This window comes from Balaenoptera borealis, assembly GCF_965194805.1.
Source record: "Balaenoptera borealis genome assembly, chromosome: 20".
Lineage (NCBI taxonomy): Eukaryota > Metazoa > Chordata > Mammalia > Artiodactyla > Balaenopteridae > Balaenoptera > Balaenoptera borealis.
Window position 1 is genome coordinate 25466225 of NC_138879.1, and position 26034 is coordinate 25492258.

General features: G+C 51.2%; 3 protein-coding genes and 2 long non-coding RNA genes across 15 annotated transcripts in view; 3 read left to right on the forward strand and 2 right to left on the reverse strand.

The window, feature by feature from the left end:
• HOXB3 (homeobox B3) overlaps nucleotides 1–6745 on the forward strand; it is a gene marked incomplete at its 3' end in the record, with an annotated part of 53954 nt that extends 47209 nt beyond the window's left edge. For 5 of the 6 annotated variants that reach the window (XM_082373170.1, XM_082373169.1, XM_082373171.1 and 2 more), the window contains 3 exons: nucleotides 1434–1521; nucleotides 4467–5064; nucleotides 5913–6745. In XM_082373170.1, the coding sequence (XP_082229296.1) occupies nucleotides 4617–5064; nucleotides 5913–6745 (1281 nt within the window). In that variant the 5' untranslated portion in view covers nucleotides 1434–1521; nucleotides 4467–4616. The remainder of the gene's footprint in view (nucleotides 1–1433; nucleotides 1522–4466; nucleotides 5065–5912) is intronic. The other variant, XM_082373174.1, reaches the window with a different exon arrangement.
• Nucleotides 1916–10856, reverse strand: LOC309618849. 6 transcript variants are annotated; one of them, XR_014238637.1, is made up of 6 exons: nucleotides 10458–10856; nucleotides 8684–8762; nucleotides 7149–7206; nucleotides 6680–6739; nucleotides 3802–4015; nucleotides 1916–3603 (listed from the first exon to the last, which is right to left on the reverse strand). It is a non-coding gene; the product is annotated as an uncharacterized lncRNA (long non-coding RNA). The 6 variants fall into 6 exon arrangements; XR_014238638.1 differs by lacking the exons at nucleotides 1916–3603; nucleotides 3802–4015 and adding an exon at nucleotides 5997–6124 and having other exon boundaries at nucleotides 6692–6739; nucleotides 10458–10850; XR_014238639.1 differs by lacking the exons at nucleotides 1916–3603; nucleotides 3802–4015 and adding an exon at nucleotides 6024–6153 and having other exon boundaries at nucleotides 10458–10850.
• A 1248-nt stretch (nucleotides 10857–12104) lies between these two features.
• Nucleotides 12105–14489, forward strand: HOXB2 (homeobox B2). The gene is made up of 2 exons (XM_082373193.1): nucleotides 12105–12618; nucleotides 13391–14489. Exons 1-2 carry the CDS (start codon nucleotides 12240–12242, stop codon nucleotides 14071–14073), a joined length of 1062 nt encoding a protein of 353 aa, XP_082229319.1. The 5' UTR covers nucleotides 12105–12239; the 3' UTR covers nucleotides 14074–14489.
• On the reverse strand, nucleotides 14375–18740 carry LOC309618857. The gene is made up of 2 exons (XR_014238651.1): nucleotides 17543–18740; nucleotides 14375–16737 (listed from the first exon to the last, which is right to left on the reverse strand). It is a non-coding gene; the product is annotated as an uncharacterized lncRNA (long non-coding RNA).
• Nucleotides 18741–24032: 5292 nt separating this feature from the next.
• On the forward strand, nucleotides 24033–25555 carry HOXB1 (homeobox B1; the record flags this gene model as incomplete). Its single annotated transcript, XM_082373238.1, has 2 exons — nucleotides 24033–24790; nucleotides 25227–25555. Exons 1-2 carry the CDS (start codon nucleotides 24223–24225, stop codon nucleotides 25553–25555), a joined length of 897 nt encoding a protein of 298 aa, XP_082229364.1. The 5' UTR covers nucleotides 24033–24222.
• Between the last annotated feature and the right edge of the window lie 479 nt (nucleotides 25556–26034).

The window sequence follows — 26034 nt, forward strand, 5'->3', positions numbered from 1 at the left end:
CCTTTTCCTGCCTTTCTAAAACACACCCGAAGAAAAGTTGAGCTTTTGTAGTCTTCCTCACCTGTTCCAAGAGTCCTAAATCTTGTAGAGCTAAGAGATATTAACAGGTTTGTTCTGAATAATAATAATATAAATAACTATCCTCCATCTCTTCTGCCAGTGCATTTAAAATTAAGCCATTTTGCTGGTTCTTCTCATCTTCTTAGAAGTACAAATGTCCTTCTCACCTCTTAGCCCCTTCTGCCTATCCAGAGGTGAGAATCTCAACAGAAACTTCTTCATGCAGTTCTTACAGCATCTCTATTGGCAGCCGTGTCTGGAACTCAAGCTAAACACAAGGTTCTCCTTTTGTCACCCTCTCCTCAACCCCCCTCCCCCTACAAGATGGTCTGGATTCTTTAAATAATCACTCACCGCTTGTTGTCTGCTCTCAGAAATTGGGGGGGGGGTGGTCTGTTAAAAAGAAAAGAGAGGTCTGGCTCCCCACCCTCCCACACAGGTTGGAAACTGGGCCAGGAGATTTGCCGGGATAGAGGAGGAATAGAGAGGGTGTGGGGGAGAGAAGAAACAGAGACTGGGAGACTCGGAAGGATGGAGACAGAGCCAGAGGGCCAGAGACGCAGCCACCAGTCCCACAAGAGTGAAACTACTTAAAAAAAAAGTCCTAGTGTTCCCACTGCGAATGAATGCAGAGGGACACCCAGGAAACGCCCCCCCCCCCAGGCTAGGGCCTCCCAAGCTACTTCTCCAATTAGAGGAAGGGTTTACTAGTGGTGCTGGGGGGAGCTGTGAACTCCACGGGCTTTGCCTTATCTTTGCGCTCCTCTTCCTCCCCCGCCAAAATCTGAATTTAAAAATTTACCTGTCCTTAAAAAACAAAGACAAAACTCAAAACCTCTACCTCCTTTCCTTCCTCACTCTTTTTTCTTTTAAACTGAGGGGGGGTTTTTCAAAATGTCCCCCCTCTCCCATCACCACCATCACCTTCCTTCCTTATCAGGCATCTAAGCTTGCTAAAGGGGGAGAGGTGGGGGTGTGTGTGAGCTTGTGTGTGTGTGAGTGAGTGAGTGTGTGAGTGTGTGTGTCTGTGTGGTTTTTTTTCCCTGTGCAAAAGCAGAGGCCATTGTTACGGAGAGTAGGGCGTACCAGTCTTATAGGGCAACCACACTGTGGCGGCTTGGCCGTGCCGGAGCCCGGAGCTGGATTCTCAGCGAGCTGAGCCGCCCGAGCACCTTTTGGTCTTCTTCTATTTTTTTCCCCTCTCCCCCACCCCCTCCCTCCTGCGCACCCCCGCTCCTAAGCCGAGTGAATTGAAGCGGACGCCGCGCGGCTCCTCTGGCCGGTCTGCCCCTCAGGCTCCCCAGCCGGGGTGGCTGTTGGGGAGGGGGGCGACGCCGCTTTAAACAGTGGTCTTTTTTTCCTTTGCCTTCAAGGAGGGGAGATTTCTCGCCTGCCGCTCGCGCTGGGGCTCGATGTGAATATATATTATGTCTGCCTGTTCTCCCCTCATCGGTGGCTAAGGTAAGCTGGACTGAAATAGGCTATCAGTTTGTGAATGGCGGAGAGTATGTCTCAATGATTTATGGCCCATATGACTCCAATCTCGGTTCAAGAAGAGTTCACAAGCTTTAAGCTTCCTTCCACGCAGCGACTCTCTCTCTCTCTCTCTCTCTCTCTCCCTCTCTCTCTCTCTCTCCCTCTCTCCCTCTCTCCCTCTCTCCCTCTCTCTCTCTCTCTCCCTCTCTCTCCCTCCCTCCCTCCCTCTCTCCCTCTCCCTCTCCCTCTCTCTTCCTGCTTCTCTCCTTTTCTCTTCTCTTTTCTTTCAGCAGTCAGATCAGGGCTGAATTTTTGCCCCGCTGCTAAGAAGAGCCTAACCTTTTTCTCTTTTCCTTTTTTGTTCTTTTATTTTTCTTCCTTCTATTTTTTTTTTTTTTTAAGTCCTGGACGGTGGCCTATCCCCTCTCCCAGGGCTTCCCAGCTATTGTTACTCTCCCAGGATTTCGGGGGTGTGCCTGGAAAGGTGGGTTTCTTGGGGTGGCTCACCGCCCTTCTTCAGCGAGACCCTGGGGGGAAGCCGGGAGCCACGTCTCTTTCCCTCCCTCCCTTTCTCCCGAGAAGCCATATGGAGCCTGGATTTTTCCAACATGGAGGCACGGGAAATAGACATGTTTGGCTTGGTAGAGCTGCTCCCCACCCCCCCTTTTCCTGGATCCCCAGATCTCGGATCCCCCTGGCACCTTTCCCTCTTCTCACTGTCCCATCAGCCAGGCCTCTGCGCCCTCCAGCCGAGTCCGGCCTGGCAAAGTCCCGGTGCGGAGTTGCTAAGACGTCTTTTAATTCGGTTACCTCCAGCGCCCAAACTTGCTGCCGCCCTAGGGCTCGGCCCTCGGCCGGGTGTGCTTGGAACCTGACGCTGCTAACCGTTTCCGTGTCCTGAACGCTTTCTCTTCTCCTCCTTGGGCCAACATAGCTCGTCGCCAGCCACCGCGGCAGCAGCAGCCGAGACAGCCCGGCGGCGGCAGCCAGGGGCTAACTCTGTCCGCAAACCTTCCCGGCCCTTTCTCGTCGCCAGCGGAATCTCCATTCTTTCCTATCACGTCTCTGGCTTCTTGCTTCCCACACTCGCCTGGCCTCGGTCCTGCGATGGTTTGCGAGTTTATTGCAGGGGGAGCGACAGGAATTTCAGCCCCAGGCGTCTAGTCAAATTATTGTTTTATCATCATCATCATCATCATCATTACTGCTGTTAACAATCATTTAGACTAAATAAAGCCAGGGCCCAGCCAGCCAACCCCCTCCAACAGTTTTATTTCATTCTCCTATCTATTAATAACAAACTCAACTGATGCCTGTTAATTAATTCCCCCTTCAGCCAGGGCTACTCCGAAGCTAATTTTGGTTAAATCATCAGAGGCTAATGGTAATAATAATAAAGGGATTGGGTCAGCCTGGTCAATTGAACTCCAGTCCTCCTCCCTGGAAGGATCTGCTGCTTTGCAGACCCATGCGTGTTTCCCAGAAACAAATTCTTCCCAGAACCCAATCAGAACTCAAGGCTACCCAGCTCCCTTTTGAGTATAAATCTGTGCCATTAAGAAGGGGGTTTATGTGTGGGAGGGATTTCCTTCAGCTGCACTCCTTTCTGTTTTATTTTCCTATTTTTAGTTTTCTTTGGAGTCGACCAGCTGGGCTGAATGGGATTTAAGTAGTCCAAACTCATATGTCAGAAGAGAGGGTCAGTCTTAACATTTTATAAAAAGTGATGGTGACGGGTTGGGAAGATAGATGGGGGGATGCAGTCAGAAGTTTCAGAAGAAATACACAAAATCCTATGACAGCTTGAACCTTTATTTTTCCAGCACATTTTTAAAAGCCTGCATTAAAATAATCTTTTTTTTTTTGGCCTCAGAGAACTTCAGTAAACAGGGGCACCCAGTTTCCAACCCAGAGAATAATATTGTTCAAATTGCTTTGTTTACTTTCTTTTTTCCTAGGGAAAAATTTTCTGTTTTAGAAAGCACTTTCCCATCTCTCAGTAGAAAAGTCCAGCAGTTATCCAATTTCTTTCTTCTTTTCTTCTTTAGAAAAATCAAAGGAAACAGACTGTCAAGAAAAGGGCGGGGAAAAAATTAAGCCTGATGAAAAAAAAAACAGGGTGGGGGGAGACCTGGGCCAAATGGTCACAGCACCAACCAGCCCCGCCAGGGAAACAATCCTGTTCCATTTGGGGGCCCCATGGGGGCTGCTGGCTGTGGGGTCCCAGACTTGGCTAGAAATGACTCAGACTGGAGGTATTGGTACCTGCAGCAAGGCCATGGAGGAGGCTCAGTTCCACTGGCTCTGGAGGTTAAAAATCTTCAGGAAGTTTCTAGGTCAGGCTGCAGTCTTCGTGAGGTGGGAGGGGAAAGAGAGTATCCCTCACACCAGAAGGTTCCCTGCTCAACTTGCTTCTCCCTCCTGCCTCTTTCAGAGATACTCAGTTTTTTCTCCAGGCTAGACTCTGGATGAAAGGAACCTAGATGGAGGCAAAGGCAGGAGGCCTCTCAGCTCAGAGGACGGTGTTGATGATGCTTTTATTTTGGAGTCTGCAACCCCCCCCCCAACACCTATCCCAGATTGGGGGGGGTGTAGGGAGAGGGAAGAGGAGAGGTCAGGGACTAGTGTGCAGGCAGGAGAGAAGCAATGTCCCTTGCAATAGTAAGATTCTATATCTAGGCAGTCCCCAAAGGAGTCGAGTCCTTATTTTTTGAGTGGAAATGAAAACTGGTGGGCTTTTTCTTTTAAAATTAAAGGGTTGCAATAAGAAAAATCCATTTCAGGTCAAGGAAGTGGCCTCAGCATCTGCTGTGAAGATGTTGGGTGGGGGAGAAGAAAAACCCTATTGATGTCAGTTCCCTTTTCAGTTCCTAAGATGGATTCGAGCCCCAGTCCTCTTCTCCCCCTGTGTCTCTTCTCTCACCCCGCAGGTCAACCGCTACGAACAGACCCCGGGAGGAGGGGGGCAGAAAGGGGAGGGGGGGTCCAGCGAGCCACGTGACCCCAGGGGTGCCAATGTCCGGTCGTGAGGGTATCAGGCCCTTGCAAGTTGCCACCCACCGCCCGGGCCTCGCCCAGCGATGCAGAAAGCCACCTACTACGACAACGCCGCGGCTGCACTCTTCGGAGGCTACTCCTCGTACCCTGGCAGCAATGGCTTCGGCTACGAAGGTCCCCCTCAACCCCCCTTCCAGGCCGCCACGCACCTGGAGGGTGACTATCAGCGCTCAGCGTGCTCGCTGCAGTCCCTGGGCAACGCCACCCCGCACGCCAAGAGCAAGGAGCTCAACGGCAGCTGCATGAGGCCCGGGCTGGCCCCCGAGCCCCTGCCCGCCCCGCCGGGCTCACCCCCGCCCAGCGCTGCACCTACCAGTACCACTAGCAACAGCAGTAACGGGGGCGGCCCCAGCAAAAGCGGCCCCCCCAAGTGCGGTCCCGGCTCCAACTCCACCCTCACCAAACAGATATTCCCCTGGATGAAAGAGTCGAGGCAAACGTCCAAGCTGAAAAACATCTCCCCCGGCACAGGTACCGGCTCTCTGGCTTCCTCGTCGTCAGCGTTTGTCCGGGCCAGGAATGTCACTGTTATTCTAGCACCCAGCCCCTAGGCGCCCAGGCGGCGGCCTGGGAACAATATCAGGTGGCTGCGGCAGCGGCGCATTTCCCCGTACCCCCCACCACCTAATGACCCCTGACCCCGCCAACACCCTCTCCCTCCAGCCCCCTCCACCTGAGCTTCTGAGAGGTCCAGAAGTCCAGGTGCTCGGCCTCAGCCCTTCGCAAGGCCGCAGAGTCAGACGCTGCCAGTAGACGCAGAGTCGTCAACGATTGATTATTATTAAGGATGATTACTGTGGGCATTAATCACAGTCGCTCGGGCGGCCCGGGGTCCTGGCCTCCAGGCACTACAGCCTCTTCGCCCCACATTTCCGTGCCCTGCCCAGAATGTCCAGACTCCCCCCGGGGTTCTCCTCAGGCACCTGCCGGGTCCACAGGACCGGGCGGGGTGGGGGTGGGAGGAGTGTCTGCCACACCTGGAACTGGGGATAAGTGGGAGGAAGCGTGCGCGAGAAAATCCAGCCCTAAATAAATGGCCATGCGGCTCTATCTGCGTGACATGATCAAATTTTCATAAGCTGGGGCAGCGAGAGGCGAACAGGTCTCTTAATAAATGCCACTATTATAGAGTGTCCGCTAATGCGACGGGCGGGTGGGGGGGCGGTGGGAGGAGGAGGCGGGGACGCGAAGGGGAGGGCGGCGGGTGCTCCGAGTCCAGGCCTGGATTTATTAAGAAACGATGCATTCAATTTCGGCGTGTTCAGTAATTATCTTTTATTTCATTTTCTCCCCTTCCCACCCCTCCCCCGCGGATCCAGCAGAGGGCTGCGGCGGCGGCGGCGGCGGCGGAGGAGGCAGTGGCGGCGGCGGGGGCGGCGGCGGCGGGGGAGGGGACAAGAGCCCCCCGGGGTCGGCGGCGTCCAAACGGGCGCGGACGGCGTACACTAGCGCGCAGCTGGTGGAGCTGGAGAAGGAGTTCCACTTCAACCGCTACCTGTGCCGGCCGCGCCGCGTGGAGATGGCCAACCTGCTGAACCTCAGCGAGCGGCAAATCAAGATCTGGTTCCAGAACCGGCGCATGAAGTACAAGAAGGACCAGAAGGCCAAGGGCCTGGCCTCGTCCTCGGGGGGCCCCTCCCCCGCTGGCAGCCCCCCGCAGCCCATGCAGTCCACGGCCGGCTTCATGAACGCCTTGCATTCCATGACCCCCAGCTACGAGAGCCCGTCCCCGCCCGCCTTCGGCAAAGCCCACCAGAATGCCTATGCGCTGCCCTCCAACTACCAGCCCCCCCTCAAAGGCTGCGGCGCCCCTCAGAAGTACCCCCCGACCCCGGCGCCCGATTACGAGCCTCATGTCCTCCAAGCCAACGGGGGCGCCTACGGGACGCCCACCATGCAGGGCAGCCCGGTGTACGTGGGCGGGGGCGGCTACGCGGATCCGCTGCCGCCCCCTGCCGGCCCCTCCCTCTACGGCCTCAACCACCTTTCCCACCACCCCTCGGGGAACCTGGACTACAACGGGGCACCCCCTATGGCCCCCAGCCAGCACCACGGACCCTGCGACCCCCACCCCACCTACACAGACCTCTCCTCTCACCATGCGCCTCCTCAGGGTAGAATCCAAGAAGCGCCCAAGTTAACACACCTGTGATGGGAGAGGGGGGCTGAGGGGCAGGTCCTGGGGTGGGGGAGACCCAGGAGGGGCGCGGGCTGTGGAATTCTGGGGGACAGCCTGGAGGTCTGAAAGAGGAGGCAGGGAGGTGGCAGCCAGGCTTCCCGGGAAGAAAGGGCCTGGAGTTCCTTCCCCTTCCCCTGGCCTGAGAAGTTGCTTTTTAAGTCCTGCAGCTCTTAAGTCCACCTGCCAGCCCATTGGAAAGGAATCTACAGCAGATTGGAGATGACCCTATCAATCCTAGGCCTCCAGCAATACCCAGTTGGAATTCCACCCTCGAGAGTGGGTTAGAGAAAGAGGAGATAGGGAAACAAGGCAGAGAAGCACATTTTTAAAAACAGACAAGATGGCTAGGCCATCACCAGCCAACCAACCAACTTACCTTCTGTCTATGTGGGTAATTCCCCCAAATCTTGATTTTTTTTTTCCTGGCAATTCTCCTTTTTTAAAAAAAAAATTAAAACATATTTCAAAACCAAGGGCACAAAGCACGTACCCCTCCCACTTCCCTGAATCCTCAAATTTCTGTCAATTGATTTGAGGTTGATTGGGCACTCCCTCCATTTCTAGTCCCACACTTTTCCTGCTCTAGGACATTAATATCTATACCCCGCCCCCATCAATTACAGTCTTCAGAGGGCTCAGGGATGGTGAGAGATCCTGAAAGTCAGAGCTGTCTATATTATAAATATATATATATATATATTTTTTTTTTCTTTTATGGCAAAGCTGGGAGGTGAGGGCAGGCAAGTTGTCAGGACTGAAGGTTTGCCCATTCTGCTGCTTCGCATCTCAGCTCCAGGTCCATCCCCCTCTCTCCACAGAAAGCAGTCGGTGACACGAGGTTCTACACTTTTCTTTTCTTCCGTTGCTCTCTTGACTTAACGTGAAAACAGGGTATATTTTAACAAACTGTCTGTCCCAGGCGGGGTCTGCAGCTGGGCCTGTGTGCCTTGCTCAACCGGGACAGGACACTTTTGTTGCACTTAGAGTTTACATTTTAATGGATATAAAAACAACTGTGAGAGATGCCTGGGCCTGCAGGAGTCCAGCATTGCTCAAAAAGTGTGTGTTCTAGTGAACATTTTCATATATATTTATTGGTTATAGCCTGTTAAAATATTTTCCTTTTTTGTATTATTTATCCCCCTACCTTATGTATTTATATGAGGAAAAAGGAAAAAATTGTACTTTTTTTAGTATTTACTTGTTATAAAGGATGTTGTGTTCCCTGTCATGTAAAACCAGCTATTTTAGTTATATTGTACTCTAGAAAAGAGCTGTAGATTTATGTTAAACTCGTACTTATGAGCAATTGTAATTAGTTCTAAAGGCATGAACTCAGCTCCTAATTGTCACTGTATAGTCCTGAATTTGTAGAATTAGAGTTAATTCCCTCTTGGAACTTTCTTTGTTCTTCTGTAGTTACTTTTTTCCTTACTTAAAAGGGTTGTCTGTCAAACAATTCTTGAATAAACTTTCTGTTATCAATTTTATCTTGTCCTGGTGGTCCAATTTAGATAGCAGAGCAGCAGGCTGCTGACTGCCAGATTTCCCCCAAGGGAAGAAGAATGGTGAAGACCCTATCCTGGCCTTTTTAGTCTACTGCTCAGGCCCCTACCTCCCCCATCTGTGTCTCAGGTTTATTTGGTTTTTCTCACACAAGCTTGGAGCATTCTGCCAACTTCTTTAGCTAAGATATAAGTAACAAGTTTGGGGGGAAAGGAGACTTGGGCGCTCTCTCTCCATCTTTCTGTTTGGCTTCTTTGCCTCTCAGTTTTTCTCATTGATTGGTCTTTTGTCTTTTTGCTTCTTTGGCCACAACCTCCTCACCGCTCCCCCCACCCCCTCCACCCCACCCCACCCCACCCCACCCCATGGACAACAACAAAAACTTGGCCCATTACTGCTTCTTACACGCAACCTAAACTTCACAGTTCTCTTCCGGGGCGACAAAGAAGTCGTCACGTGACCCGAAGCCCAACCACCATTGGGTCTAAAATGAAAACAAAGGAAAATGATTAATCTAAAAAAAAAAAATCTGAGGCCTAGACTTCTCAGGTCAAACCTTAAAACTAAAGTGAAATTAAATCACTAAATAAAACTCAGGACGGAGGGAGAGGAGGCGTGTTTGATTTCCACTGCCAGGGAAAGGGGAGAGGAGGAGGGTAGGAGAAGCTGTTGGATCCAAGCGTAAATAAAATGGTCCCCAGGCTAATGTGCTGCTCTGTTTCCACGATCCTTGGGAAAACTTCATTTCTTAGTCGTGGTTCCATAAAACTTTTATCACATTGGAGCGAGGATAGAGAGAGTCTGTCAAAGATGAAATGTCACCGCCGCGTCGCTGGAGCCGATAAGAGCGAGGAGACAGGGCGGCTGAAATATGGAGCTAATTCGTTGAAAGAGAAGCGATGGCTGCTTGCTGAAGAGTTGCATAATTCTAATTGTAAGCGATGCGCCCGCATTGCTTAATTAGGAGCATATATTTGGTGATAGTGATGGGGGGGAGCGTGTCGGTGAGAATCGTTCCAGGCCCTCAGCCTTAAAGCGAGAGCTGATTTTCATTTTTATGTTGCATCCTGGCAGTCCAAGGTTAGTAATTACAGTCTTTATGCAACAATAAATAACAATAAAAAAGCAACCTGAATTCTACACTCCCCCCCCCCCACCAAGTAGGATTTTAACTGGACTAGGCTCACCCAAGCAGCAAGCAATTTAGCATTGGGTCAGGCTATAATTTAAAGGCATAAGAGCGTGCAAAGTTTGATTGGGATCAAATAATGCTCAAGGGTTTTTCTTTCTTTCTGTCTTTCTCTCTCTCTTCCCTGAGTAACATTTTCTGAATGATGTAACTAGATGAAGCGCCATGTTTGGCTCTGGGGGTAGAGTGGATAGATTATTTATCTAGCAGGAGAGAGGCAGGCCAAATCAGAGTTTAGCTCAAGTTTGAAAAACAGAGCTTTGGCTTGAAATTGTAATTGCAAACAAGAAAAATAAGGGCTGCCTTGGCTTGGTGTCCCCTACCCTTCCCTTTGAGGGATTTCAGGCCCTAGCTAAGCAGGGGGAAGGGGAAAATATCTGGTCAAGGGGGAAATATCTGTGCTGTAAGATTCACAGCACAACAAGGGGGCGGGGAAGCAGTGTCTCGGGGAAGGAAGGTTCTCTTGGTCCCTTTTAACACCCAAGTTTTCTGCTCTTCTCTAATCTGGCCATAAAATCTGTCAGCAGGGTTAGAGAGAGCCGTATTTCCTGCAGGGACAGCCGGAGTTGTTGCGGAGAGAAGCGTTCAACCCTGCAGCCAGCTGGAGAGGCTGTGAAAAAACTTGCAGGGCTTTTCAAGGGGGTGGCCGGAGGAAGAACCCTCTCAGGCCTCACTGCACAACTTCCAGACAACTACTCTTCAGATTCTTCTCTGCCTACTCCCCACCCCCACCCCCATCCTCACCTCCAAGTAGCAAAAATTACTTTATTTGGAGCTGAGTTGGATACAACTAATCGTCTCTGGCAAGTTTGCCCAGTTTTTCAGAGCAGCTCTCTTGGATCTGAACCCTCCAGAGCTTGCCGCCCCCTGCCGTGCAGCCGTCGCCTCCAGCTCCCCTTTTTTCCTCCTGGCTCTCCTCCGCCCCACACTTTTCCTCAGATTTCTCTGTCTTTTTTTACTCACCCACCACCCACGCGGATGAATACTCACCACCACCCACGCGTCTGTTACATTGACAGAAAGTTTCTAGTTCCAGCTCCCGGCCGAGTTGCCATTTCTCTGCTAACCAGCCTTCTCCTTCTTGCTAGGAGGCGGCGAGCAAGGAGGGGGAGGGGAGGCCAGAGCCGTGGGAGTTCTCCAGACAAACTTTCCACCCAACCCAGCGCCCTTCCTCTGTCCCCATTTCCCATCTGTTTCCCTGCTCTCCCAGAATCACCTTTCTCTTTTGCTAACACCCCCCACCCCCAGGCCTTTTAAAGGGATGTGGAATTTCGGCTGTTCCCTCTGCTTTCCCAAAGAGCCAAATTCTTTGATGCCATCCGAGGGAGCTGTCAGGGGGCTAAGATTGATCGCCTCATCTCCTCTCGGTCCCTCTGACCCACTTATTTAAAAATCTTACCCCAGATCGACTTTTCATTTTCTGCTTTGAGATCTAGTTTCCCACCGACTGCTTGGGGTCCTGAGTCTTGTATCCCTTCCCTCTAGTAAATTACAGCACTCCCTAAAGTTCATACTATCTTGATCCTCTGAAAAGAAATAAACAACAACAATTCCCCCCAGGGGCCAGAAATGGAATATCATCTCAGTGGTCATTATTTTTTCACCCCCTCCATGTTCAGGGAATTCTATCTTGTCAGGGATATTAATTAATACAATGGCAAAAATGGCAGGGGGATTCCTAGAGGGAAAAGCCCCACCTCCACCCCATACATTGACCTGAGGTTCGAGAGTTCTCTAAGTTAAATCGGTGGCTACCTTGGTTCCTGTTCCTGTTGCTGGATATAGATGCAGATACAGGCTTGAGGCTTGAGTGGGTGGGTGCATATGCATCTTAGACCCTGTCTGTTGGGGGTGTCACAGAGGAGTGCAGATGCCTCCAGGTGAGGAGGCAGGTAGACACAGGGGCAGGGGTAGTGCTGCAAACGCTGGGCAGAGAATGCAACTGAGACCACACAGCTATGTAGGCCAGAGGTGCATAAGGGCCCCTCACTATCTCTCTCACCCCTCTGTGTCAGCCTAGGAGTGCTTGTTGATTTCCCAAGATTTATCTGTTGCTTTTGGGGGGTGGGTTGGGGATAGTGGTGCTGATGCTTGCAAATCTCTTGCTTACTGCACGGTAACACCGACCTTTCCCAAAGGCGAAAGCCTCTTTTTACTACCTCTTCCTCTCACATTGAGATCCTCACTCAGCTTCCTTTTGGGGGGAGGGGAGGGGAAGAGAATGCTGCTGGCCTTGTAAAGAAAGCTTTAATTTACTCTATTAAAAATATTTGCAGAAGAGGATGATTTCTCCCTTAGGTTCTCGTTTCCTGGGATTCCAGAACCTCCCATCCTCTGAAGGGAATGAGGAAAAGGTTCCTTTAGCTTTTCTGGAGAAAGGGAGGCATGGGGAGAGGGAGTGTAGGACTGGGGAGCTCATGGTGTCCAGGTCATGGTCCTCTAGAGTTTTTGAATCAATTAAAGCAAATAATGCTCTCTGTTTTCCACCAGGCCCAGACAAGCGATTGGCCAAGGCCGGTCCCGTGACCATGAATTCCCTGCAATTTCGCCGGAGTCCTGGGTTTAATAGAGAGAGTCCCCATACGCTTGTATTTATCAGCAATATACAATTATAAAGGCCCAAAATTTAAAAAAAAAAAAAAAAAGAGCAAAATCTTCCCCTCCCAAAATCGCTCCATCACACAGACCTGGGGGGGGCAGGAGGGGGGGTCCCTTCCGATCCTCCCTCCTGACGCCCCCCCAGGCAGGCCCCCTCCCCCACCATTGAAAGCCATGAATTTTGAATTTGAGAGGGAGATTGGGTTTATAAACAGCCAGCCATCGCTCGCCGAGTGTCTGACTTCCTTCCCCGCTGTCTTGGAGACATTTCAAACTTCATCAATCAAGGAGTCGACATTAATTCCTCCTCCTCCTCCTTTCGAGCAAACCTTCCCCAGCCTCCAGCCCGGCGCCTCCACCCTTCAGAGACCCGGGAGCCAAAAGCGAGCTGAAGATGGGCCCGCTCTGCCGCCGCCGCCGTTCCCCGCCGCCCCCATGGCCCCTGAGTTCCCCTGGATGAAAGAGAAGAAATCTGCCAAGAAACCCAGCCAATCCGCCACGTCTCCCCCGGCCGCCTCCTCCGTCCCGGCCTCCGGGGTCGGATCGCCCGCAGGTCGGTAAGCGCGGTAGGGATGGGGCGAGGGGCAGCTAGAAAGAAAGGAGGAGAAGGAGCAATGGGGGAGGTAGAAAAGCTGGCGAGCCTGTTGGGGTTCTTTGCCCCCGTCGATTCCAGGGACGAGGAAGCAGAAAAGACCGCTGGGGTTCAGGCCTGACCGCTGCCTGCACTTTTTTTTTTTTTCTTTCTACAGCAGATTTTGGAAGCTGGTTGGGGAAGAGCTTTTTTTTTTAATGCTAGAAGAAAAGGATTTGATTGAGGTTTCACCTTTATCTGTGTGGAGGAGTGTTGTTGGCTGGGGTCGAATCTGGAGGCAGGAAAAGATTCGGTCCCATCTACCCCAGCTCTAGGAGAAGAGGGGGAATTTGAGAGCTAGGGAGCTAGGGAGGAAAGGAGGTGAGGAACAATATTTCTTTATGAACCCTCTTCCCCAGGCTGAGTTGGAAAGTGCCGAAATGAGGGGTCCACTCAGAGGACCTGGGAGGGGGCTCTGAGGTTCTGGGGGAGAAAGGGAACCGCTTCCTACCACCCCCTGCGTGGCTCGTGGGCGGCTCTCTGAATGCTTTGCCCTGACCCGGGCTGAGTCTGGAGGCGAGAGAGGGACGGGAAAGAAGGCAAAGAGCCTTGGGAGCGAGCCGCTTTGGTAAGCGGTCAGGGCGGGGGTGCTGCTGATATTGTTTTGGGCTGATGGGGTAGTCTTTATTTCAACCAAGTCGAGGTTGGGCTAAGGACACGGCCCGCGTTGACGCCCAGCCCGCTTTCCCTGCAGATGGGCCGGGACTCCAGGAGGCCGCGGGCGGCGGGGCGCGCAGGCTGCGCACTGCTTACACCAACACGCAGCTGCTGGAGCTGGAGAAGGAATTCCACTTTAACAAGTACCTGTGCCGGCCGCGCCGCGTGGAGATAGCGGCCTTGCTGGACCTCACCGAGAGGCAGGTCAAAGTGTGGTTCCAGAATAGGCGCATGAAGCACAAGCGGCAGACGCAGCACCGAGAGCCGCCCGACGAGGAGCCAGCCTGCCCCGGCGCGCCGAAGGACACCGGCGAGCCCGCCGAGGAGCCCGTGACCAGCCCGGGCCGCCCCACCGCCTCGCAGGCGGCGCGGGAAGCCTGCTGTCACCCGCCCGAGGTCGCGCCGCGGCCTCCGAGCGCCTCGGGCCCCCGGCCTTTGGCAGCTCGCGTGGAGGACACGGGCGCGCGGAGGCCGGGCGGCGCGCTGCGCGGGGCGGGCGGGCTGGGGCCGGAGCCGTTGCCAGAAGACGCCTTTCCGGAGCGGCAGGATTCACCTTTCCTCCCCGACCTCAGCTTCTTCGCGGCCGACTCCTGTCTCCAGCTGTCCGGAGGCCTCTCCCCCAGCCTCCAGGGCTCGCTCGACAGCCCGGTTCCCTTTTCCGAGGAAGAGCTGGACTTCTTCACCAGCACCCTCTGTGCCATCGACCTGCAGTTCTCCTAATAACCCGCTTCCTCCTCCCGGCCCTCGACCCCCGCCCCCCTCGGCTGCCGAGGATCCCACTCCCCGAGCTGTGTAGACTTCTTTATGTGTTTTGCTAAAATTCAGGTATTATTGAATTACCGTTTAATCCACTTCCTTTCTTCTCTCTTTAAAATACTGGGCACTCGGGCGTCTTTTAAAAGTCACACAGAAAAAGTCCGTTTGGTAGAGTCCTTCCAACGAAATCTCAGGAATAATTAAACTCTGGCGCGGGGGCGGGGGTGTGCTTTCTTAAAAGGAACTAGAGGAACCTATTTTCCTCTTTTAAGTTTTAGATCGTAGATTATTTATTAAAACTCTTTAATAATAGGAAAAGGGAAAAGTATTTATTGTACATTATTTTCATAGATTAAATAAATGTCTTTATAATACGAAAACGAGTGTTTGTGTTGGGACCCAGCCCCTTTCCTCTTCGCACCCCCTAGGCCGGCCCTCACTCCCTCAGGACCAGCGCCAGGTTTGTCTGGCCTTGGGCCGACTAAGCCCGGGTGGTACAAAAGGGGCCCTATTTGGCCGCCCGCCTCTCCGCCCGCAGCTCTGACGAGATTGGGCGTTTGTTGCCACCCCCTAACAGATAGCCTTTGGCTCTGCTTAAAAATAAACGTAGGGGGAGAGGGTGCGCTGCCAACTGAAGTGGGTGCCAGGAGAAGAGGCTTCGGGGTCGTGGTGGGAGGCGCAGAGGTTCAGCTAGATTGGGAGGGGTCCTAGGGTTTCCTAGGCTTCTCGCCTCAGTGCCCCAAGCAGGGTGGAGGAGCTTTTTCCAGGACCCCTGGGGACCCGACTCCTGGGGTCGTGGGCAGGGCCAAGGAGTGGAGTGGGGTCGGGGGTTTTCTGGGGAAGCAGGGCCTGTGCCCAGGGATGGTAACTGACCTCCAAGTGGACAAGAAAGGAGACCGGGTGGAAAATGTAGCGGGGGCCGGGCACCAATGCTCTTCGGGCCCCTCAGTCACCCTAAGGCTCCTGGAGTTGGGAGGAGAGTCCGAAGAGCTGCCGGGCGACAAGCCCCGGGAAGCCCGGGCTGCGTTGGGAGGCGCTTGGCCTGCAGGCAGCGAAGGAGGAGCGAGGAACGCGGGAGGGACACAGGGAAGCAAGGAAGATGCTCAAAATGGCGCTGGGGCCGGGCGGCAGGGAGGGCGAGGGAAGAGCTTGTGGCCGCCATGACAGCCGCCTCGGGATGCGCGGGGCCAGCCCCGGGGACCGTCCCCGCACCCACCTTCGCCTTTCCGGATCATCCAGATGCCAGAGAAGAAAGGGAGCCCGGGAGCCTCCTTTTGGTTTTTGTATTGTTTAAAAAATCAGCCCAACGGATGCTGAGGACGCGAGATGGACGGAGAATCCGCGAGGGGGTGGGAGTGGGAGGGGGTGAACGGCGGATCTTGTTGGCCCGGGTCTGCCTAGCCGAACCTGACTTTTGATCCTTCGCTCTGGGATTTGATGCCCGGCCAGAGCTTTCTCCAAGTGCAGACCTACCTGTCTTTGCCCACAACTTCATTTGCCATCTCAACACTATCTCCTATCCCCCACCGCACCTTGCCAGGCTTCTTGCAAACCCGGTAAGCGGGAAGCAAGGATCGATCGCCCCGTCTGCCTCCTGGTTTGTTCCGGGGAACGTGGAGATTTAAAGGGCCCTGGAAAGCCATCCATCCTCCTTAGGTTTATTTAATATTTCTCGGGCTCAGAAACAGACACCACAGGGCTACCTCCCCAGCAGATGCTGCCGTTCTTGAAAAGCAGTTTATTTCCCAGGCCTCCCAGACTTTCCCCTGAACCAGCAGGACGGGGACTTGGAGTACCAGGCACCGAGAGGCAACAACTGTCAGGAAGAGCCAGGAGCCAACATAGGTCGTGACATATAGGACCAGACAGGCCCTTGCATATTTTTTTAACCTGGTCCCTCAGTGTGGGAAGCACACACATCTTATTCTGCTGGAATTTAATCAATCCCTTAAACTGTCTTAATATAGAATTCATCTCCTGCATTAAATAATGTTATGCCACGTTAAATTGCACTTATTTCTTTCATAAATAAATTAATATAGAACAATTAGATGTGTTATTAATAATGATATCATGTATCTTAGTTTATTTTCCCTCATAAAATATATAGGTATGAAATAAATTCAATATATTAAAGTAATAATACACAGCTTATTGGCTTGTGTGTTTATTTTCCCCATAAATAAGTGAACATATAATATATTAAAACCACACTATACATCTCATTGGGCTGTGTGTTTATTTCTCCATAAAATATGCCCATAGACAGTGTTTAACATCTTTGAAATCACAGCACATGGCTATCTCTACACCAACAAAATAAAGACATTTCAGCTGGGGTGTTGATTTCTGTGGACAGCCAAACTAGATAATTTGGTCTAATTAAAAATGCTCTTTCAGCTATAGCAAAGAGCGAGAATACTAGAAGGATCTTGCTGATTGCCCACCTTCCAGCTTTCTTTGGTCAAAAGGAGAGTACCCTTGATCGTTGCCAAAAATGCAGGATCTGCTCCGCTGGAGAGAATTCACCTCCTGGAATCATGGCTTGGTCTGCAGTACTCGGGGGCCTCTAAGGCTCCAGTTCTCTAAGAGACTTGATGGACCAGCAGCATCGGCTGTATCTGTGGGCTAGTTAGAAATGCAGAATCTTAGGCCCCACTCCGAATCTTCTGAATCAAAATCTCAATTCAGCAGATCCCCAAGTAATCTATATGCACATTAAAGTTTGAGAAGTATTGCTGGATCATAATGCCACCTTTCTTCCTGCCTTCCTCCCATGCTTAAGAATTTTTGACCCACTTTACCTGGCCACTGCCTTCCAATCTACCCCAACCCAAACCAGTGGCCCAAAGGGCACTGAATTTCAGCTCCTGCCTGAGGCTGCATCATTCCCTAATCCTTCCTGCCAAAGTGAGTGGAAGGCCCAACAAAAGGCTCAATCTACCTGTTTAGATCTAGGTACTTTGTGTGTCCTGGGAGTGAGAAGCAACCAATCCAGGGAATCAGGAGGTCCAGCATTTCCCTTGATTGATTATTAATTAGAGAGGAGTTAGAACTCTTTTTACAGGCAACACACAGCCTCTCTCTCTTTCTTCTGTCCCATGTTTCACGTAACTCACCATCTCTGATGCCACCAGAGCAGAACAAAGAGGCAAGGTATTTCCAAAAGGAAATGACTCCTCTTTTCTATCCCAACCAATTTTAAATTCAAAGGAATGCCTGGCAATTTAGGATTCATAAGGGGCCAGGATTCAGGATGCCTGTGTTCCAAATTAGCTCCTTTTCCTTGTTTCATCTCTAGGGTCATCCTCTTTAACCTGAGTTTTCCAGCCTGGCTATGGAGAAGGAAGGAGAAGAGGATGGTTTCCCAGATAAGGCAGCAGACCCCCCAGTGATGGCAGGTTAGAGGGCAGTGCCAGGTGGCTGTACTCACTTATCCTATCCTGATGGGGCAGGACTCCTCTTGAGTGGTATGTAGCACAGACTGGTTATAAACTGGCTGTGGTTGGAGTGGGAAGGCTTCAGTGCAGTACTGAAAGCTGCTGGTCAGTCTGCCCTGCTCTTGGTGAGTCATTCTTTTAAGAAGAATGGCCCATTAATATTATGGTGAAAGCAAAAGACCGTTAGATTGAGGAATTATTTGCAATCATGATAACCATGAGTCATTAAAATTTTTTTTTTTAAACTTATGCCAGGGTAAATCCCTTCCCATTTCCGGGCCTCAGTTTCTCTAACTATAAAATAAGTGGAAGAACTAAATGCCTCTAATGTTCTCTGCATCAGTATATGCCAAAAGTATATTCATTAGTCTTCACAAACAATGTATCAAATATTTATTATGGCTGGTGTCATGTGCTTTTAAATGGAGGTGGTGACTCTTGATGTTTGATGATAGCCCACCTCCCAAGTATCTGGTACAGCCATTTTAACAAATTTCAATTTGTATCTTTACACAAACAATCATGCCCCAATCACTATTTAAAAGCAGGGAGAGAAATCTTTTCAACAGGCATGTACTTGGTTGTAGTGCTGTGTGCCAGGTGCCAGGTATTCAATGAATATGAGTATTAAGAAGTGTCCTAAAAATATAAAAATTCCCAATAAAGTAGTTAAAAGTGTTACCAGTTTTGCTATGGCTTCAGAAATGACATCCTTCAATTTAATGTGATGCAGTTTGTAGTATTTGGACAACACTTCAGCGATGCTGGATTTTCCCACAGCAGGAGGACCAAGAATGCAAATTTTGATGGGCTAAAAGAGGAGAATAAGCATCATACAGGGAGCTCTGAACCATCTGTAGCTAGACAGTGTTCTTTATTTCAAGGGTCGGCCCTTTTAAGCCTCGGGATCCTGCAGGCTGACTCTCACTCCTCCATCAAGACCCCAGAGTCACTTCCCCTTGGTGTTTAATGAGCATCCACTACGTGCCCTGAGCTGGGCACGGGGGACACGACACTCAGCAAGATGTGAACCAAGTACTCGAGCATTACATGCTACCAGTTTCACCTTTGTGGTGCTACTCCTGTAAAGGCAGCAGAGAAATAGAATTTCTGGTCCACTACACAGGGTGCTTAATTTATTGCCTGATGAACATTGTTTCTGAACTAAACTTGGTCTTTAATTAAACTTTTCTTTTTAAAAACAGTTAATTAAAAAAAATAAAAATAAATGAAAACAAAACAAAACAAAAAAAGTGTCCTAGCCAAGTTTTCCTCTGGCTTTCATTCTCTGCCACCTTCCCCAACATTTTGTTATGTTTACTCTTGTTTGAAAAAGAGTAGGACATTTTATACAAAAAGAGGCACCAAACTTCTTTGTCATGGTGTATTAGACTTTATTTATTTTTTTTAATGTTTATTTATTTATTTTGGTCACTCCACGAGGCATGTGGGATCTTAGTTTCCAGACCAGGACCAGGGATCGAACCCCTGCCCTCTGTAGTAGAAGCATGGAGTCCTAACCACTGGGCCTCCAGGGAATTCCCAGTGTACTAGACTTTAAAAGTCCCCTGTAGTCAGGTTTTATCTGGTTGCTAGGGTATCAGAGCATAGGTACAAATTCTGGGTCCCCCTAAAGAGCTCTGCTGAACCCCCTGCCCACCTTTCCTCCAAGTCTCTGACAAACACTCACTGGCCCCACTGTACATCTTCCTGAAATATGGTCTATCAAGTACATGTCCTCAGTTTGCAGAAAGGAGACTCTCGGGCCCTACATCATTCCCTTCACCTGCTATGGCTGGTGTGGCCCAAATCCTCCACTGACCTCTCCAGCCCAGCTCTGCCCTCCTGCTCCCCCACCCCCATCCCTCTCCACACTCAGTGGTGAGGCAGATATTTGGTGCCTGAAGGAGATCTAACAAACTGCTTCCTCCTCTGAGGAGAGAGTCAACAGTAAAAGTGCCTTCCTAAAACCTTCTCTAATTCCCAACCACCACAGAAAAATCACAGTTTGGACAGTCATTCAGACACAAATTCAGCTTGATGGATGTTCAGTAAGTTCTCCACCGCGGGTATTTTGGCTGCAACCACCATACCTGGATAGACCCAATCAAGTAGAAAGTTATTTCAATTCTTCATGTTTCTCTAATCTTTCCTTTTAGAAAGATCCCGACTCTCTGACTTACTTTTCCCTCCAGGTGAAAGTTTACATCCTATTCTGACATCACAGAAGTCAGGTTCAACCCCTACCTTGGGAAGGACAGTTTCTAAGCTAAACCCTTCAAGGGAAGAGAGAAAACATCTAGAAAACTTTTCTCCAAAATTTGGAAGGTCAGGAAGTTCTTGCTAATACCCAACCTCAAATCTTTCTGCTGCAGTTTTTTTTTTTTTAATTAATTAATTAATTTTATTTTTGGCTGCATTGGGTCTTTGTTGCTGCGTGCGGGCTTTCTCTAGTTGCGGTGAGCGGGGGCTACTCTTCGTTGCAGTGCACGGGCTTCTCACTGTGGTGGCTTCTCTTGTTGCGGAGCACGGGCTCTAGGCACGCGGGCTTCAGTAGTTGTGGCTTGCAGACTCTAGAGCGCAGGCTCAGTAGTTGTGGTGCATGGGCTTAGTTGTTCCGTGGCATGTGGGATCTTCCCGGACCAAGGTTCGAACCCGTGTCCCCTGCATTAGCAGGCGGATTCTTAACCACTGTGCCACCAGGGAAGTCCCTCTGCTGCAGTTTTAATCATTTGGATTTGTTATAGATTATACAATATTAGGCTTTACTTTTCAAAAAAACTCTTCAGTTTAGAAGAAAATCCTTTGCCTAAACGGAGCCAGCCTTCTGAATTCTCAACGAAATTTGCATATGATAAAGTACATATTGTACAATTATGGTGATATGTTACATAAAGATATAGCACATGTGCTATTTTCCTATCACATATTTCCATATTTTAATATGCTAGTTATATTAAAAAACTGAAGACTGACTCACACTATTTCAGAATGTGCATGTAATGTCAATATCATACACTTATAGAGTTCTCTATGGTTTATATTTTCTTGTTTGCTTTAATCCTACTAACAATGCAGTGAAGTAAGCAGTATTAAACCCATTCTTCTTCTCTGAGGCTGAGATTCAGAGGAACCAGGAAACTTGTCCAGGACCATAATGCTAAGAAATGGCCAAGCAAGGATTTGAACCCAAGTATTCTGGCCCCAAAACTAATAGTCTTCCCAGTACATTATGTACCACCCGTAGCCTATGGTTCTCAACCAGATTTGTGACATTTTAATGAGCTTGTACTAAAACAAACAGCACTGAATTCAGATTGCATCCTCCCCCAAAACAGCAACAAGAAACCATTTCTTATGGAGAAAAAAATTATAACCCTGAATATCTTTTAAATTCTTAAGTTCCAATCTTTGATCTTGAACTTTGGTCTTCAAGATCTGGGCTGGGGAGAGCAGGCAGAAAGGCACTTAAGGGCCTAATGAAAGAACTGTTAGATTGCTCCTGCCAACCCCCAGCTAAAGCAGCTTCCTCCATAGAAAAGGCCAGAATTAGGTGCAAACTTCTAACACTTCCCCATTCTGATTAGAATGGTCTCCCTGCCTTAGTGGTACAGGGATCAGTATCTCTCAAAGATCATTTCAGTACTAAACATGCCTGTGTTTTCCTTGCTCTCCTATATGTCTAAATAGATTATAGAAAAGAGGAAATCAACTATATTTCACTTTGGTGTTGGGTCTTCCCAGACCATCTCTGGTGACTTTAATTTGGTCAACCAGATAATCCTATAGGCCATAGGTTACTTCAGATGTGGATTACACTGTTTGTTTGTTTGTTTTGTGTTTCACTCAGCTATGGGCTTAGCAAGGAATCCAGGCTCCATAGGGTTTCTCCTCAGGCCAGAGGCCAGTGGAGTTTCTTTTAAGGAGGAAGAGACTTGGGAACCTAAGGACCCATGTTGCTTTTTCTCCCAGTCCTTTCTGCTGGGGCTCGGAGAGCCACCAGGAAATCTGAAAAGTTTTCATCTTTCTGCTACACAAAAGAAGGCAGCAAGGCTCAGGGATGAATTGGAGAGCAGAGTGAATTGGGAGAGCTGAGACCAAAGCAACCACTGCACTTGACAATATAACTTGAGGCACATTTTCTCCGCCCCCTTCCTTCTAGTCTTTATAATAGACTATTGGTGACTTCAGCTGTTACTAGGGAGACTGCATTTCCCCAATTCCCAGAATGATTTCTACTCTTTTATTAAACTGATTTGGAGTTTACTTCCCCCTTTAGACCTCAAATTGTTCCCTTAATTAGGAGGGCGAGGGATGAGGTGAGGAGGGTCTCCCTGGGTTGAGGGAAAGGTGGAAAGTAGAGTCTCAAGTCTCCCAGAAGCAGGACAGCCAGGTCAGATATAGACCTAGTTCAGATTTGGGGTTTGAAGAGAAACCCTGGTTCCCTACTTCCCTCTTCTCCAAATGCCTCTGTGGAGAACATCTTAAAGTGAGCGGAAACTGTTGGGAGCATCTACAAACCCAAAAGGGGAAATAGAAAGAAATCTTGTTCTCACCTCAACACTCCTTTTCTCTTCAGTCCCTCTGCAGGCCGCCCCCGCCCCCCACCTCAATTCTCCTTTCCTTTGTCCGCCCTCATCCCTTTGCACTGAACATTCTCTCACCCTCCCCCATTGCATCTCTCTTAAAGGAGTTGCCAGCTGGTCCCCTCCCCCCAACTTGTCCTGCTCTGAAGCAGGGTCTGAAGCAGAGTACACGTGAGGAGGGAGGGGGGCAGGGGTCCTGTGAAATGCTCTAAGCTCTTCCATAGCTGAGGGCTAAGCAAGGCTCACAGTTATTAAGAAAATAGAAAGGCAGTGTGATTCTGGTGATAGAGACAGAAAGTAGGAGGGGACAGGCAAAATGAGGGGACCGGGAAACAGAAAGAGGGAGCGACACAGTGACTGAGAGACAACTTAGGGCCACCTTGCAGAGGGATGAGTACTCACCCTGCCCTTTTTGGGGCAGGGAAACCTGAGAAGTTTTGAGGGTCCTCTCTGGACCTGTCCCACCTGCTTCCCCTTCCTCTCCTCAGCTCAGTTGTTTACAGAGATCCTCCCCTGAACTCTTGCCCTCCTGGACTTGCCCTAGCCCTGGCCCCAGGCCTCCAGCCAGGCAGACACCCTGACAGGTTACAAATGAGCGTGGGTGTTAGATTGCACCAAGCTCTTGTCCTCGGAGTCTGGAGGAGGAGAATCAATGGGCTCTACCTAAGAGCTTCCCTTCCAGTTCCATCCCTGTCTGAATAGAGTGAAGGAGCCACTTCCTGTTCTCCTCCCCTCCCCCAACCCTAACCCAACAGACACACGGAGCAGAAAGGGGTGAGACTCTGCTCCTGAGCCTGAAGCTCCCATTCTCTAAGCAAACTCCTTTGACCTGTTCTAGAAAGTCATCAGAAATTTGAGTCATCTTTAAGATGTAATTGGTATTGAATTTATGGATTTGAGGCTTGGGATTTGGGGGTGTGTGCTGTGGGGTAGGAATGAACCAGAAGAATGCACTACACTAGTTTTAAACACTTCAGAAAGAGAATAAAAATTCCCTCCTCTTCACCTGTAAGTAAACATTACCTAGCTCTGTGCTCATTGTGGCTCTCTGGAGAGATACAGGGAGTTATCTGAGTCTGAGTGAGTGAGCCAGCTACAGCTATGGATGGCTAGAGAGAGGATAAATACATCCAGAGAAATGAGTTGATGGATAGGTAGGGAATGAATATAAATATGGAGAGAGATGGACGAAGAGAGAGATGGATTGAGACAGAGAGAATATAAAAAGAAGCCGAGGGAGAGAAATGCATGTGTGAATGAGGAGAGAGTGGTTATGTGGAGAGATGGAGAGAGGAATGGGGCATTTCTCATCCTCCTCTCCACATTTCTGTCATCTTGTCTTGCTCCTTGATATGCCAGTTTCCCACCCCTCACTTAATTCTTCCTCTAGATTCTGGGCCCTGCCTCACACCCTTAGGTGTTTTTGCACCCTCTTCCTTCACAGTCATCCATTTGGCCCAAAATAACATACCTCACTCGGCTGTCCCAGCCCATCACCCCAAATTGGGAGAAAGAAACTCAGACTGGGAGTTCTGGGCAAAGGAGGCTGGATTCCCCATCTCCTGGTCTACAGACTTGGTGAGGGGGGAAGGCTCCTTTGGGTGGGGGGCGGGAAGAATGAAGGGCAGCTGGGTTGAATTTGTCCAAATCTAATAACCTAGAAGCCTATTGAAGGCCTTGGGGGTTGGGAGGGGAGGAAAGTCCTGAATATTCCTCTAACTTTTCCCCCCTCTCCCTCTGGTCCCTTCTTTCCAAAAGTCTTTGAAGAAAGATGTTTTTGACGCTTCCACGTCGCCCTCAGATGGATGGGCTGCGGGTGATTGAAGTGTCTTTGTCATGCTAATGCTCAGGGGGTGATGGATGGGCGCTGGGGCTGCCAAACTCTGGCCCGCTGCGCCCATTGGTCTGGGAGAGATCACATGCGCCCCTCCACCCCCACTCCCTACCCCCTTCCTGGGGGAGCCCTGGCCCAGGCGAGCTGGGTTAGGCCATGGATGCAAGCTTCGGCGCTGTGACATACTGCGGAAAGGTTGTAGGGCAAGAGGGTGTCTCCCCCAAACGGGCCGACCCTCCTGCGGCCTCGACGCATGGACTATAATAGGATGAACTCCTTCTTAGAGTACCCACTCTGTAACCGGGCACCCAGCGCCTACAGCGCCCCTACCTCTTTCCCCCCCAGCTCGGCTCCCTCTGTTGACAGCTATGCAGGCGAGACCCGCTATGGTGGGGGGCTGCCCAGCCCCACGCTCCAGCAGAACTCAGGCTATCCGGCCCAGCACCCGCCCTCGGCGTTAGGGGTGCCCTTCCCCAGCTCCGCGACCTCGGGGTACGCCCCGGCTGCCTGCAGCCCCAGCTACGGGCCTTCTCAGTACTACCCTCTGGGCCAGCCGGAAGGAGATGGAGGCTATTTTCATCCTTCAAGCTATGGGGCCCAGCTGGGGGCCTTGCCCGACGGCTATGGAACCGCTGGAACGGGCCCGGGGCCGTACCCTCCGCCGCAGCCCCCTTACGGGAACGAGCAGACAGGGAACTTTGCACCGGCCTATGCTGAGCTCCTCTCCGAGGCCAAGGAATCGCCCTGCGCGTCAGAAACCAGCCTCCCCACAGCCCGGACCTTCGACTGGATGAAGGTTAAGAGGAACCCACCCAAGACAGGTAGGGCTCAGACGTGGCCACCCCCTCTCTGGGGCTCAGAGCGGCTCTGCTGCTTCTGCACTGAGGTGTCCTGGGCTACGTTCCTGTCTCTGCGCCGCTGGGTAGAGGCAGGTAAGAGCACTCTGCCCGGTCTCAGGTCAGGTGGGGTCTCCCCACCCAGAGAGTGCCCGGTTCCCATTAAGAGTAAGTCTCCACACATAGCCGCACTTCCGGATCTGTGTGCCCAGCTCAGGCCCAGGACCTGCTGTCCTGCGGAGGGATGGGGGATGGGAGCGAGGGGAGGCTGATCCAGATCACCTGGAGGGGTGCTTGGTGCTTCGAGAGCTGAAGCGGGACAGCATGGTGAATGCGGGTGCAGAGCTGGCCAGGGGGGAGGGGAGGGGAAGGAGAAAGAGGTGAGAGAACTGACGTGGCCTTTCTCTCGCCCCGCCCTTAGCGAAGGTGTCCGAGCTGGGCCTGGGCGCGCCCGGTGGCCTCCGCACCAACTTCACCACGCGGCAGCTGACCGAGCTGGAGAAGGAGTTCCATTTCAACAAGTACCTGAGCCGGGCCCGGAGGGTGGAGATCGCCGCCACCCTGGAGCTCAACGAGACGCAGGTCAAGATTTGGTTCCAGAACCGGCGCATGAAGCAGAAGAAGCGCGAGCGGGAGGGAGGCCGGGTGCCCCCAGCCCCTTCAGGCTGTCCCAAGGAGGCGGCTGGAGACGCCTCCGACCAGTCCACGTGCACCTCCCCGGAAGCTTCGCCCAGCTCCGTCACCTCCTGAACTAAACCTCGCAGCCGACGGGGCTCGCCAGCACCGGAGCACCGCAGTCCAGCCCTCTCCTCTGCTCTCCCTAACCCTGGGCCTCGGCTTTACTACTCAGGCGATCCTCACCAAGGCTGGGGCGCCAGTTTAGAGCTGCTTTTGGGAGGAATGGGGGCCCCTTTTCTCCGGTCTGGGCAAGGTGCTGATGGCTGGGGACCCTACAGGAGGACCAGAGGCATGGGAGACACCCAACCTGTCAAGAGTAAAGGGAAGGGCTTCCCTCTGGGGATCAGCATGTGGGCGGGGTGGGAACAAGTCCCAGCCTCCTGGATTCTCCTTTCCCTCCCAACTTCGATTTGTTCAGTCCAGTGCCTTTGAGCTTCGAGGACTCTCCTCATGCACTCTTATCCTACCTAACTCCCCCTTCTAGGCCCAGGACAGAGAGAAGGCCTTGAGGTTTCCTGTGTGGGAGGTGTTTGGGTGCAGGCGTATTACAA